This window comes from Miniopterus schreibersii, assembly GCF_964146895.1.
Source record: "Miniopterus schreibersii genome assembly, chromosome: 19".
In the NCBI taxonomy this organism is placed as follows: Eukaryota; Metazoa; Chordata; class Mammalia; order Chiroptera; family Miniopteridae; genus Miniopterus; species Miniopterus schreibersii.
In genome coordinates, this window is record NC_138119.1 from 32,554,257 (window position 1) to 32,566,778 (window position 12,522).

At 45.7% G+C, this 12,522-nt stretch overlaps 1 protein-coding gene across 4 annotated transcripts in view; it reads right to left on the reverse strand.

Moving 5' to 3' along the window:
* Nucleotides 1-3,851: 3,851 nt before the first annotated feature.
* ATP2B4 (ATPase plasma membrane Ca2+ transporting 4) overlaps nucleotides 3,852-12,522 on the reverse strand; it is a 92,692-nt gene continuing 84,021 nt past the window's right edge. For all 4 annotated transcript variants that reach the window (XM_081121832.1, XM_081121834.1, XM_081121831.1 and 1 more), the window contains one exon: nucleotides 3,852-8,359. In XM_081121832.1, the coding sequence (XP_080977958.1) occupies nucleotides 8,042-8,359 (318 nt within the window). In that variant the 3' untranslated portion in view covers nucleotides 3,852-8,041. The remainder of the gene's footprint in view (nucleotides 8,360-12,522) is intronic.

The following is a 12,522-nucleotide window of genomic DNA, read 5'->3' on the forward strand; positions in this document are numbered from 1 at the left end:
TTGTGGAATCACTACTACATATAGCTGTGCTTTCACATCAAGTTGGTTTAGTTTTTTGATGTATTAATGCCTAAAATTGTACAGATCACAGGGCAAGAGAACTTGTCTAACAAATTCAATAAAAGATATTTCAGAGCTATGCTGTCGTTTTCTATAGTAATTTTAGAGACTAGAGCAAGAATGGAAAGTGTTAGAGTTGGAGAAACCTTAGGTCACACAGCAAATAAGCAGCAGGGTCGGGATTACAACACAGGCCTTCTAATTCCCAGGCCCACTCCACCGCTTCTCTGGTCAAATTTTATGCCATTTCATTGAGTTAGATCTCTGGATTCACAAACAACTGCTCTTTCCACAGCAAATTCCAAAGCCGAATCATCTTGATAATAATCTCAGCTGAACTATAATCATTGTTACCCAAATTGGGATTATTTCAGCCCTGATCATTTGGTTTCTTAATCAGAATCATAGCATTTCAGAGATGGCTAGTTCACAGTGCTCTCAAGTTATGTTTTTTATAAAGCTTCAGCTAACCTGGAAGCCAAAGACATTTTTAAAAAGCCACTTTTGTTGGACTCTGTGGGCTGAGTCCACTCTGAGGAATACCTTTCAGATCTTCAACGTGTAATCTGAAAATCGTCGATGTAATTTAACTGCCTTTTTGTAGAGATGGAAAATCAGGCCAGCCAAGAAACAGGGTGGGGCTCAGGACACGCGTCTCCTGCCTCCTGGGCTGCCACACGTCACTATTTTACTCCATCTCTCTCATTTTTCTGTTTAGATCTTCCACCAGAGGGTGAGCAGAGAATTATTCAAACCACTCTCTCTCCTACTTGATCAGCGCAGTTGCAGTTCAAAGGTTTGGTAGGGAAAATGTGGAAATTCATAAGAGAAGAGATCATCTTGGGGGTGTTTGTCCCCCCTCCTTTTTTTTGTTAATCTTCACCCAAGGGAGGGAGAGAGAAACAGTGATGTGAGAGATACATTGATTGGTTGCCTCTCTCAGGAGCGGGTGGGGGGAGGGAACCCGCAATCCAGGCAGGTGCCCTTGACTAGTAATCAAACCCACAACCCTTCGGTGTGCTCTAACCACTGCACCACCCACTAGGGCTGTTCTCCCTCTTACATGTGGCTGAGGGCAATCACTAGCTCCTAGCCCTCCCCTCCCCAGCCTCACTTCCTCTTTCAAGTAAGTTTTCATGCACATTTGCCTTAAATAAGGCCAGCATCAGAAGATCTAGAGCTATAAGACCCCAACTAGTCTTTTAATGTAGTATTCCTGGGTCTAGCACAGCAAGAAAATGTAACCTAATCAACAGTGCTGTTTGGAGGGTGGTTTATGTGACCTCCGTTACAGGGGACATCAGGGAAACCAACTAGTACCTGAGCCTAAGCTCGGGGACCAGGTCCGTCCCTTAGAGTGGGATGCACTTGGCCGACCATGATGGCATTGGCCACTCAGAAAGTTCAAGTATTTCCCCTTGCTCAGATTTCACAAGCCGATGTCAAACTTCTGACTGTAATTTGACTTTTAAAGTATGTAGATCATTTCCGTTCTCTTTGTTAGTAAGTGTGACATGGCATTCTGGGCTCCACAGTAGCCTCTCTGGAGATGGCAGTGGGAGGCCATCAGAGACACTGCTCCAGAACCCAGAAACTACTCCTTTTAAAGCTAAAAATGTTACAGTTAATGGACTTAGCAGGCTTAGGTTCACATTGGGGACATGATCCACACAGAAAAAGTGACATGTTTGCATGTTTTATTTACAACAAAGTTTCAAAATTATTTGCGATAAAGGACATGCCAGTTTCATTCTCCTTCCTGCTTGCAGTGACCTGAAGACCAGGCCCTGACAAACTCAGGTCAGAAGCTGGTAACCAGCTCACTGGTACCCAGAGTCATCTCTGGATTTACCAGAGTAATTCAGGGAGTTGCCCGGTTGTGTGTGCACTTGGGAGGGAACCAGCAGTCTTGATGGAGAGCAACCAAAAACCCAGTGACCACAGAGAGAGGATACGGTGGCTGAGAAAGGGGAAACTCACAAACTATTATTAAAGATTGAGGGCAATCTTCCAGCCCTTGGCCACAATCAATCAATCTTTTCTAGAACTGGGGGTAGGGAAAAAGATGGATGAAAGAGCGTGGTCTTTTCCAAAGGTGACTCCCAAGGAGCCAAGCTGGCTTTATATTCCATTAAACCAGCATCTTAGGAGACCCTGGTCTCTGCCAGAAAGCTACTGTGAAGTTCACTCTTCTCTGTGCCCTACTACATCTGGGGCTAGGAGGTGTGCATCCTCAAGACCCTGCTTGGCTTAGCGGAGAGGCACAGAGCTAGGCCCAGCAAAGACAAGGTGAGAGTAAGAGGGGAGGTCTAGGGCCAAGCTTTAGAAAGGACTCTAGGGGTGTGTGTGTGGGGGGGCTGTTTTGCATCCCTTTGGCAAGGGTACTTGGGAGGGAAACTAGGATGGAAAAAAAAAAAGACTAATTCTGCTTTGTGAAGGACTCCTATATCAAATAAGATCCACCCTCTGTGATTACCTACTTTTTCTCTGCAGCCTATTTTTTTTTTTAAATCTTCACCCGAGGATATTTTTCCCATTGCTTTCCAGTGAGAGTGGGAGAGAGACAGAGAGAGAAACATCCATGGGAGAGACACATCGACTGGTTGCCTCCCGCATGCGCCCCGACCGGGGTCGGGGATGGAGCCTGCATCCGAGGTACGTGCCCTCGGCCAGGAGCCTCAGTCCGCGGGCCGACAGTCTACCCTCTGAGCCAAATGGGCCAGGGCTTAGAGGAACAAGCCGGGCAGTGTGGCTGCTGTGGGGAGAGCCCGGGGCTGAGGCCGGAAAGTGGGGATAAGACCTCTCACACGGAAGCCTCTTCCCGCGGGGCTGCGCCCTCCTTCCCCGCCGGCCTGCTAGGCAGCAGGGGAGGGGGCTGTTCCCCAGCATCACACTGTCCGAAGGAGGCTTGGGGAGCTGGCAGAGTCCTCCCGTTTGCTTTAGAAGACAGCAGAAAGCTCCATTGTCCACTGGATGAGAGCTGTAGGAAGGAGGCCTGAGTTCTGAGATATGAAACTTCAGAACCTAAAGGCCTGCCAGAAGGCTGTTTTGACCTGAAATTGGGGCCTGATATCAGTCACGCTAGAGACTCAATGAATGGAACAATTAAAAAAAACCAACTTCGCCCGCCCAGCTGGCGTGGCTCAGCGGTTGAGCATCGACCTAGGATCAGGGTTCGATTCCCGGTCAGGGCACATGCCAGGGTTGTGGGCTCCATCCCCAGTCGGGGGCGTGCAGGAGGCAGCCCATCAGTGACTCTCCCATCATTGATGTTTCTCTCTCTCTCTCCCTCTCCCTTCCTCTCTCTGAAATCAATAAAGACATATTAAAAACAAAAACACTTCAGGAAGGTGGGGGCTGGAGAGCTCCAGAGGGAAGGTAGGGAAAAGTGCTAATATAAGGAGAATAAATTTTCCCCAAAGAAATTTCATTTTAAAAAAATAAATAAAGCAGAGAAAAGAAAGAAAAGGACTGCCAAGCCCACCTCTTTCTTAATCCTTCCAAATTCATCTCTTTCCAAAGCTCCAGCCTCCCGGTTCCCTGGCCGTGGATTCTAAGCAGGGGGCAGAGCAAAGCCCGTACTATAAGGGAAAGAAACTGGCAACCAGGCCACGCACCACCAAGGGCGATGCCGGCAGAGGTCAGGGGCCACTAATAAGCCGAGTCCTGGGCTTGCCAGCGGGGGTGGGGGGTGGGGTGTTCCTCAACATGACTATGACGTCCTTTCTCAACTTCGTTCCACAGCCAGCCAGTGACATTATCCCAAAGTGCAGACACATTGAGGACAGCGGTTACAGGTGGGCACGGGCTTTATTCTCAGTGCACAGCAGTACTGATCTCTGCTCATCAGCAACATTTCATTGGTTCCAAAGCAATTCTCCCTTTTTCCCATTTAAAAAAAAAAATTCCTCTTCTGTTCTTCCTGCCTCAGTGGAATAACATCTTCCAATTTCAGATTTGCCAGTTTATAGCATTTTTTTCTAAGAACCATATAAATACATGCAAAACATTGTACAGAGAGCTTAAATAATATCAAAATGCAAATACAGGCTGGGTGCACCGTTAAGCCGAACTGCAAATTATGGCAACACACACTGGGGTACGCATTGCTTTGCTATCACCATTTGCTTATTGATGTCATGCAGACCACAATGGCCTAGCTTTTGTTTTGTTTTTATTTTTATACAAAAAAAAAAACCAGTGCTTGCTATACTAGTTACAGGAAAAAAAAAAAAAAAAGAAACTCAAAAAATTCCTATCTGTGTGCTGATTTGAAAAGAACCAAGTAGTTAGATTTGTTGGCACATATATATGCATATTCACATATGGCATACATACACATGGGGAGAAAACATGAGCCAACAGCCAGTCACGGGGAGCTCACCTCCCTCCATCTCTCTTAATCAAGAGGAAAGGGGACAGCAGGCCTAACAGCAGGGCTGGGAAGGCAAAAAAGACTGGCACTGAGCTAAATGGAGGGCGTCTGGTCTACTTGAGGGAGGGGCTGGAATGGCTTAATAGCAGGCATTTAGAAATGCCTCACCCCCACCACGGCAGTGGGGTGGTCCCTTGTGAAAGTGAGGAAGTGTGCACTTTGTGAGGGCATCATGGGCTGCTTCAGGCGATGGGCAAGGAAGCAGGAAAGAAAGGAAGCTCTGCGTTTGGGGTTTCAGGGCATGTGTGAACTTGCCACGCCCCTTTGGGTTTGGGGCAGTGAGGTAATCACTCAGGTTTAAGTGCAAACGCTCCCCTCTGAAGCCCAAGGGGAAAAAGAAACCCAAACTTAAAGAACCCACAAGTGCCAGAGGGATTTCTAGGTAGGCTCTCTATAACTTGTAGGGATGTGAGTCATTTCAGAGGTCAGAGGGCACCTACAGGAAGGCTCTAGCCCCAAGACTGTCAGGCAGGGCTAGACCCAGCCTTCGTTTTTTCCACTTAGAGCTCTATACCCCACCTTATCTACTGCATGAAACCCTTCTAGGGAAGGGGAAGAGGTCCCAACTCAGATCCTTGCAGAAAAACTCACTAATGGAAAACTCCAGGGACAACAGGAGGTAAAAGAACCTCCTGTTGGAGGTAAAAACGCAAACCCCAAATCAGAGTATCCTTGCGGCCCAAGAGATGTTCATGTCTTGGGTACCACTCTGCCAGCTATTCACCAAGAAACAAAATCCAACCAAGGCCCCTGACGCTCATCGCTAAGCTACGAGAGAGCCTGGCACCCATCTCCGCGGGGCCCACCTGCATTTGCTGCTGGCTCTCCCTTCTGGCTGGATGCTTTCCTCCCCATCCAGTCTACTGCCCATTTTTCTAGGCTTCTCAGGAGAGTAATAATCTAGGACAATATTTCCCCTTCTCCCCATCAGACCCTTTTCAAATCCAAAGCACCATTTTGGGGAAAAGCTGTATTAACTTATGCCATATTTACTCACTGCCAGTTGGATCACTGAAACTGAATAGAAAAAACTTATATATAAAAAACATAGGCACATAAACACTTAAACTTACTCAATTCCATATCAACAAAATTTATATTAAAAAAGTCTAGAACCCAACAAATTTTTCCCCCTAAGTATAAAGATGGCTGTTTGGAGAAAGGAATTATGCTGCATTGGTTTTAAAACCAATTACAAATATACTAAGTCACCTGTCATGTTAAACAGCTGGTTATGTGCTCCCTCCACAGGGTTACATGACAGCACTTTATTTTAAATCCTTTAAATGAAATACATATGGCTGACTCAAAAAATACCAGTTTCTGATCTAAAGAAAACTATATATTTTTTTGCATAATATTTCTATATTTTTCTCTCCTACTGTGGAAACTAGAACACACAAAAAACCGTTGACTTTAAAAGTAGACACAAGCTCTCAGGAGTAACCTGTCCGGCACCATGAGAGTCTTTTTGGAGCAGGAATGGTAAAATAGCCTCCAAAGTTTGTTATTGGCTTGTTTTTGAAACTGATCTGAGGTAATAAAAGACTTGACAGAACGAAATCTTCCAATGTACTTAATAAATATACATGTGAACACCTAACGCCTTGCACGAGCTGTTTTTCCTCCCTCATGTTCCAGACAGAGAAAAGATCACTGACGCGTGTCACCTTTACAAAACCCAAATCCAATTTGGTAAATTCTGTAGTGACGGGGATGTGTAGGGAGTATTGTTTCTTTACTCTTCCTACCTTGGTCAGCTCAGGTGAAAGCGCGAGAGAGGCGGCATCCAGAAGAAATGGCTGGAGAAGTCGGGTGCGGGCGCCCTTACTCTCCCAAAGGGACGTGTGGCAGTTCACAAGCGCCTCGAGCCCCTTCCCCCGCTCCCCTCGCTCTGCAGAGAGGGGGCAGCTTCCCCATCTACCCCGCGGGAGGAGGGAACTGGCAGACACGAGAGAACCCCTGCACAGGGATAGAAATGGAGCTGCTGCAAATGTGGCTCCACCTTGTCCCATTAAGGAACACTTGAAAAACCTCCTAGTGAGTCCCCATCCTGAAAGGCAGGCGAGAGGGATGCTGTGGGCAGTGTCCAGGGAAAGAAGGCACAGGGCTTTACTGTGCAGCAGGTGAGCTCGTTCTGGAGAGGGGCTCAAATGGGGCATGTGAGAAAGGAAGGCAGGATGGAGGAGAGCTTTTCAGGGTGGGTCTTTTGCTCCTTTAAGTAAGCAAAATGTCACTGGAGCTTCCCACTTTGGATATATATTTTCAAAATCAGAGTATTTGAGAAAGGTTGGGAACTTTTCAGAGACTGGACAAGTTAGGGAACACAGCAAAGAGTAGAGTTAGACAACTGAAGGGAATATCAAAGCTGGTACCCAGGCACCTAAGCTCAAGGTTTCAGGTTTCTCAGATCCTGTTAGAATGGCCCTTTGGCATCTCCAAGGCTTCTCAACACTCACTTCCCCAACAATCAGGTCCTTCCCTGGAAGAGCCTTGGTAGATGGTTTTGAAAGCAGTAGTGGTCACCTCAAGGACTCTACAAGAGTTGGCTTTGATGGTTTATCTTGTCCTAGACCAGCCAACTTCTGGGCCTCAATATCCAAGTTCAGTTAAGAGGCAGGGTCTTTCTCAATAGATTCATTTGCCACCACTTTAGAAAGAAGAGAAATCTCAGGGTTACGGTAAAAACTACATACCACACATATGCAAGCTTCACGGTCAAGGCTGATCTCCCTAGTACTTAGAAACCACACATACCCGACAAGTTTAGAATTAGATAACCTAACACATTCTTACTAGCTCTCAATTGCTTCAAAAGACCCCGTTAGCAAAGAAAGCCTGTCTGCCTCTAGAACTAAATCAATGGTTCCGTAAGGTCCAGAAGGGGGAATGGCCAAAGTTGACTCAATTCATTCAGGTCCTTTCCATTTTCTTAATCGTCACAACTTAAAAAAAAAAAAAAGTGAAGGTAAGGAAGACAATACTCAAGAGAGTGTGGTGAAGTTTGACTGGAAGGGTACAAAGAGCTAGAGGGCTTTAGGTGTAAGCTTTCAAGATGGGAAAACAATTTTAAAAACAATCGCCCTTTCAGCTAATTCCATACATTCCATTCCTGCTTCCCACACGTTTCATTTGAGAATATTTGTCTCTCTGAACCCTTAAGTGAAGTTTTACATGGCACAGACTCGTAGGGTAAAATCCAGAAGTCAGGAGATGGCAACATCTGTATGAATACTGGGGGAGAATTTGGGTTGGGGTGAATGCCAAGAGGATCATATCATTTCTTTAAAAATGACAACTGATATACCCAAGGAGTAGATTCTACTCTTTGCTACCTGCCTGGGGCTTGACTGGGCCCTGCTACAAACCCCAACTCAAGTTTAAGTTGAAATCCTTGTAGGTCTGTTCTTTGCCTCTTCGTGGTCAGGTGGGGCTCACGCATACTTGGGAGCAGCTGGCACGACAGTGAAAAGTCCCATCATCACCTTATAGATGGGAGAGATGAGTAGGAAATAGGGAAAGCACGGATGGGAGTCAGAATGAAGTTCAAACGGATGTCTCCAGGCTGTGTGGAGGGCTGTCCGAAGGGGAGGCAACAATATGCACCTGGCTGCAATCCACCATCACAGAGCTGTTTCTGTCGGAGCATGGAGTGACCTCACCATCCAACAGGAGCACCCTAGTCCCAGACTTAGAAACCTTTTCAAGATTTTCCTCCTCTTGCTCATCCAGGAGTGGTGTTCGTGGCACCTCCTCATCTATGGCGAATTCAGGGTGGGTCATGAAGTTGTGGATGGAGTTTTGGTTCTTGGGTTTCTGGATGCTTTCATGGAGGGAACTATGGAATGCTTTGACCACTTTGATCTATACCAGGGGGAGGAAGAGAGGGGTGAGAAAATACAGGTATGAGAATTGGCCAGTAGAACAAGAAACTGGTGGTTTGAGGAGAGAAACAAAACCCAAACTACAAAACGTTATTGATCAACAACAACAACCATACATAAAAGAAGAGATCATGGAACACTAAAAACATTTACGTGGCTCAAATTTCAAGCATTGGGGTGGGGTGAGGTGAGTAATGGCAAACAACTGGGATGTTTCAAAAGCTGCATTGAAAAGATAGAAAACCCAAAGCAAAGTTAGCATTCCCAAACAATCCACTCTTAAAATGAAACAGGAGACAAAAAGATTCATTAGTTCTTTTGAACAGAGGTCACAAGGGTTGGAACTAGGTGCAAATTCATAGCCAAATTTAAAAGATGATTCAGACATGTGGATTTCTGTGTTGAGGCCCAACATTTTGTGAATGTGGAATAAAAAAATTACACATCGAGGTTTAGTTATCTGTTTAAAACCCTCCAAGAGCCAAACACGTACCAATCTGTACACAATACACTTCGGGCGATGAGTGACTATGGATACAATGCAGCAAGGCAGACAAACCAATCTCCGTTTGTGTCAGCAGCATGCAAGGAATTAAAACTTATACTTTTCAATGAAATAACTGCTTTCATCGGCAAACACACACATACTTATATCCCGCAACCTCCACCCTGTCCCCTTCCTTCCGTCCCTCCCCTGGGAGATGTAGATGAAACACGGGTATCGAAGGTATCAAAAGCCGCCTTCCCCCTGACTACAGAGAAGGCCTGGCTCTCACACTCGGACACCCTCTATGCCTCTGATACATGGCAACTCTGCCCAGCCTCGCAGCTTTTTCCAGAAAGAGAAGCATGATCTTATGTGGAACAGAAAAAGGAGGGGCCTGGCTGGGCGCAATCCAGGGGGCAGTGCTACAAACAAGTGACTTGTCCAACGGGGTGGATGAAGAAGACGAAGGGGGAAGAACCATGTGTAGTTTTACTGGGCAGGGAAAGGGATCCAGTCAATTTAGAAAAATGAAAAAAATTGACCATAATTAATCTCTGTGACCAGCCTGTGCCTTACCCATCGGGACTTGCTTTGGCAGTCTGCTTTTCTGAACTGCAGGTCTCTCTAAGGGACAATTTAGAACCTGATTTAGTAGGACTGGGGTCAGGGGAGAAAGTTGGATCCCGACAGGTTGGAGACAGAGGCCAGGGGGAAAGAAAGCAATTGTACGATTTTTGTTGTTGGGAGCTGGCTGATCCTAGTCTTGTTAAAAAATTCTTTTCCTTGGAAAAGAAATGGGAGTAACACAGGAAAAACTGTTGAAGTGGGGAGGGGGATAGGGAGGAATGGTGAGTGTTGGGTTGGGGCACCTCTTTCATTCCTCTGCTGTTTAACCAAAGAGTATGTCCCTGGAGAAGAGGTAAGAACATGGAGACAGCAGAGCGTACAGAGAGTCAGGCGAATAGTCTGGTTGGATTGCCCAGTCCTTCCTATCACTGTAGAGAGCCTTCAAAAATAATGTGCAGAGAAGGCTCACTAAAGTTGTGTCTGCTGGCGAGGCTGTCCTTATCTTTCCTTAGTTTGTGACAGCCTGGCAGACCCACCAGGACTGAGAGTGCTCAGAGCTTAGAGGGCAAAGGATGCTTTGCCACTCAACAGAATCAGTTCAACACCTCAGCCAAGCAGAACCAAGGAACCAGGGCACACATTCACCATGCTGAACAGAAAGTAGAGACCTACTTTTCCCTCCTTCTGTGATTCCTATTAACCATCTGATGCATGAATTGTACCTTTCATGTTCTCTGATCCAGATCTAGGGGAGATTCGATGGAATAGTTTCCATCTGGTCTTCGGGAGGTCCCAAGTTTTAACTGATCTACATCAAACTTCGAGCAGGATAACTTGGTTTAAGTAAACCTAAACCCAATGCTTTCTCCCTTGGCCCTGGTCAAGAGATATGGGTTCAAAGCCATTACACCCCCCCCCCCCAGCAGGAGTGATCCCATAGCCCATAATGTTCACCTGCTCTTGCGATCTCAAAATTTCTAATAAGTGCTGCAGGTGAGCAGAGGTACCTTTATACCAGCAGCTGATCATCTTCGATATCAGTGATTTTCAAACTTCCTGCTTCTATTGTTTTAAGCATTGAGTACATTATAAAAATAACTATATGTGAAGTCTAATATAGAAAACAGATTTTTAAAAACTGGGGTTGTAGTGAGGCTGTGGAGCCCAATATGCTGGCTTTTCCTCTCACCTGTTGGGGTGATCGTAACACTATTACAGGTAAACAATAAGGGAGATAAAAATGAATTGGGGGTGGGTAGATGAAAAAAATAGGGACATTTTCTTCTTTGGGGGAGCAAGGAACAGCCATCTGGCTAGACTGCAGGACTTCTGGAATCTAGAGGGAAACCAGTCACCTGCAAGGGAAGCTCAAGTGAAGTGGAGTCAGAAAGCTAGGGAGTAGCATCTGGAGGCCTGGTGGGTGGAGAAAAGGGTGACTAGGTAGAGGGCATAGGGCTGTGCCAGAATGCTCCTCAAGTCCAACACTGGCCTCAGAGAGTACATAACACATGCCGATGAACAATCACAAAGACACACCATCACCAATTCACCCCAGGTCTCGTCCCTGCCAATGCATGCTGGCGGGTGCATGAGCGGTGTACGGGAAACAAGACAGCTCGTGAGGCAAGTGCTGTGAAAGCTTTAGGCTCTCTCCACTCAGCAAATCAGCCCTTCCTCGTGACTCAGGAGCCCCAACTGGCTAGACCTTAATGCTAAGGGCCACTCTCTGTAGCTCAATGAACTGACAGATAAGACTCCATTTCCTCAGCTGGTTTTCTGTAGTTTTCTGCTCGCTTTTCAGAAACCAGGGGAGGAGAAGAGATTAGGGCCTTCCTATAGAGGGAAATCTTAGGGATTTATCTACTGAAGGTTAGATAAATAACTGAATTCATTTGGAGATCTGAAATGGGAAAGGGGAGTTTAAAATGCATGACTATAACTTCTAGGGCCTCCAAGGAAAGAGGGCGCTGGAGAAAGAGCAAGTATGGCCTGTCTCTCCTGACTGATTTTCTAGTCTTTGATGGTTTGCAGCCTACCCTTTACCAGCAATTCTACAAGAGCCCAATGGGCTCTGTCTTCTGCTTAGCTCTTTCTACCTTCAAATCGCTAGGATATCTGATACTAACCCTTCCTAGCATAAAGGTATGATTAAAAAAAAACCAAAAATTAGTTCAAAGGACATGGCAAAACTAGAAGAAAATGGAAATAAGAGAGGAATATGGAAGGATTAGAGTGAGAGGCTCTTGGGTATTTGCAGGGTAAAACTTATTTAGTTCTTTGACTGCCTTTGGGCCTAAAGAAATATGTGTTTATATGAAATTCCACCCCTCCCTGCCAATACCTCACATGAGAACACCTACAGTTGGTTAAAAAGACAACACATAATCTGCCCTGGCCAGGTGGCTCAGTTGGCTGGAGCGGTGTCCTGTTCACCAAAAGGCTGCGGTCCAATTCCAAGTCAGGGCATATACCTGGGTTGTGGGTTTGATCCCCAGTTGGGGTGTGTACAGGAGGCAACTGATCGACGTTTCTCTCTCACATTGATGTTTCTCTTATTTTTTTCTCTCTCTCTCTCCCCCTTCCTCTCTCTCTAAAATCAATAAACATATCCTAGGGTAGGAGGAATGGAGAGAAACACTCGTCTCTGAAGCTCACAATATACTTAATAGAGAGATTCCTTTCCTACCAAATGCTGTAAGAGCACCATCAGCAAACAGACTTCTCTCTCCTCTCCTCTCTGTATCCCACTGGGAAAGGTAAAATGACTAGGGATAGGAAGGCATGAGCATTAGCAAGAATCCAATAATCGACCAATGGGAACACCACTGGTTGAGCCCAGATCGCATTTCAATGGACAGGCTGGCTAAGGGAGGGGTTCCTAAAGCTTTATGAGCAAAATGCGACATGAAGGGCTCACTATAGGCGAGGCAATAGTTTTCAAACTTCCTGCTTCTATTTTCTATTCTATTCCTAGAAGCAAGAAAAAAAAAAGGTTGCTCTTCAGAAATTCCTAAATATATAAACAAATAAATAAATAAGAGCTTTAACAGGTGAAAAAAAATAAGTTATTTTGACCTTTTCATATCTTT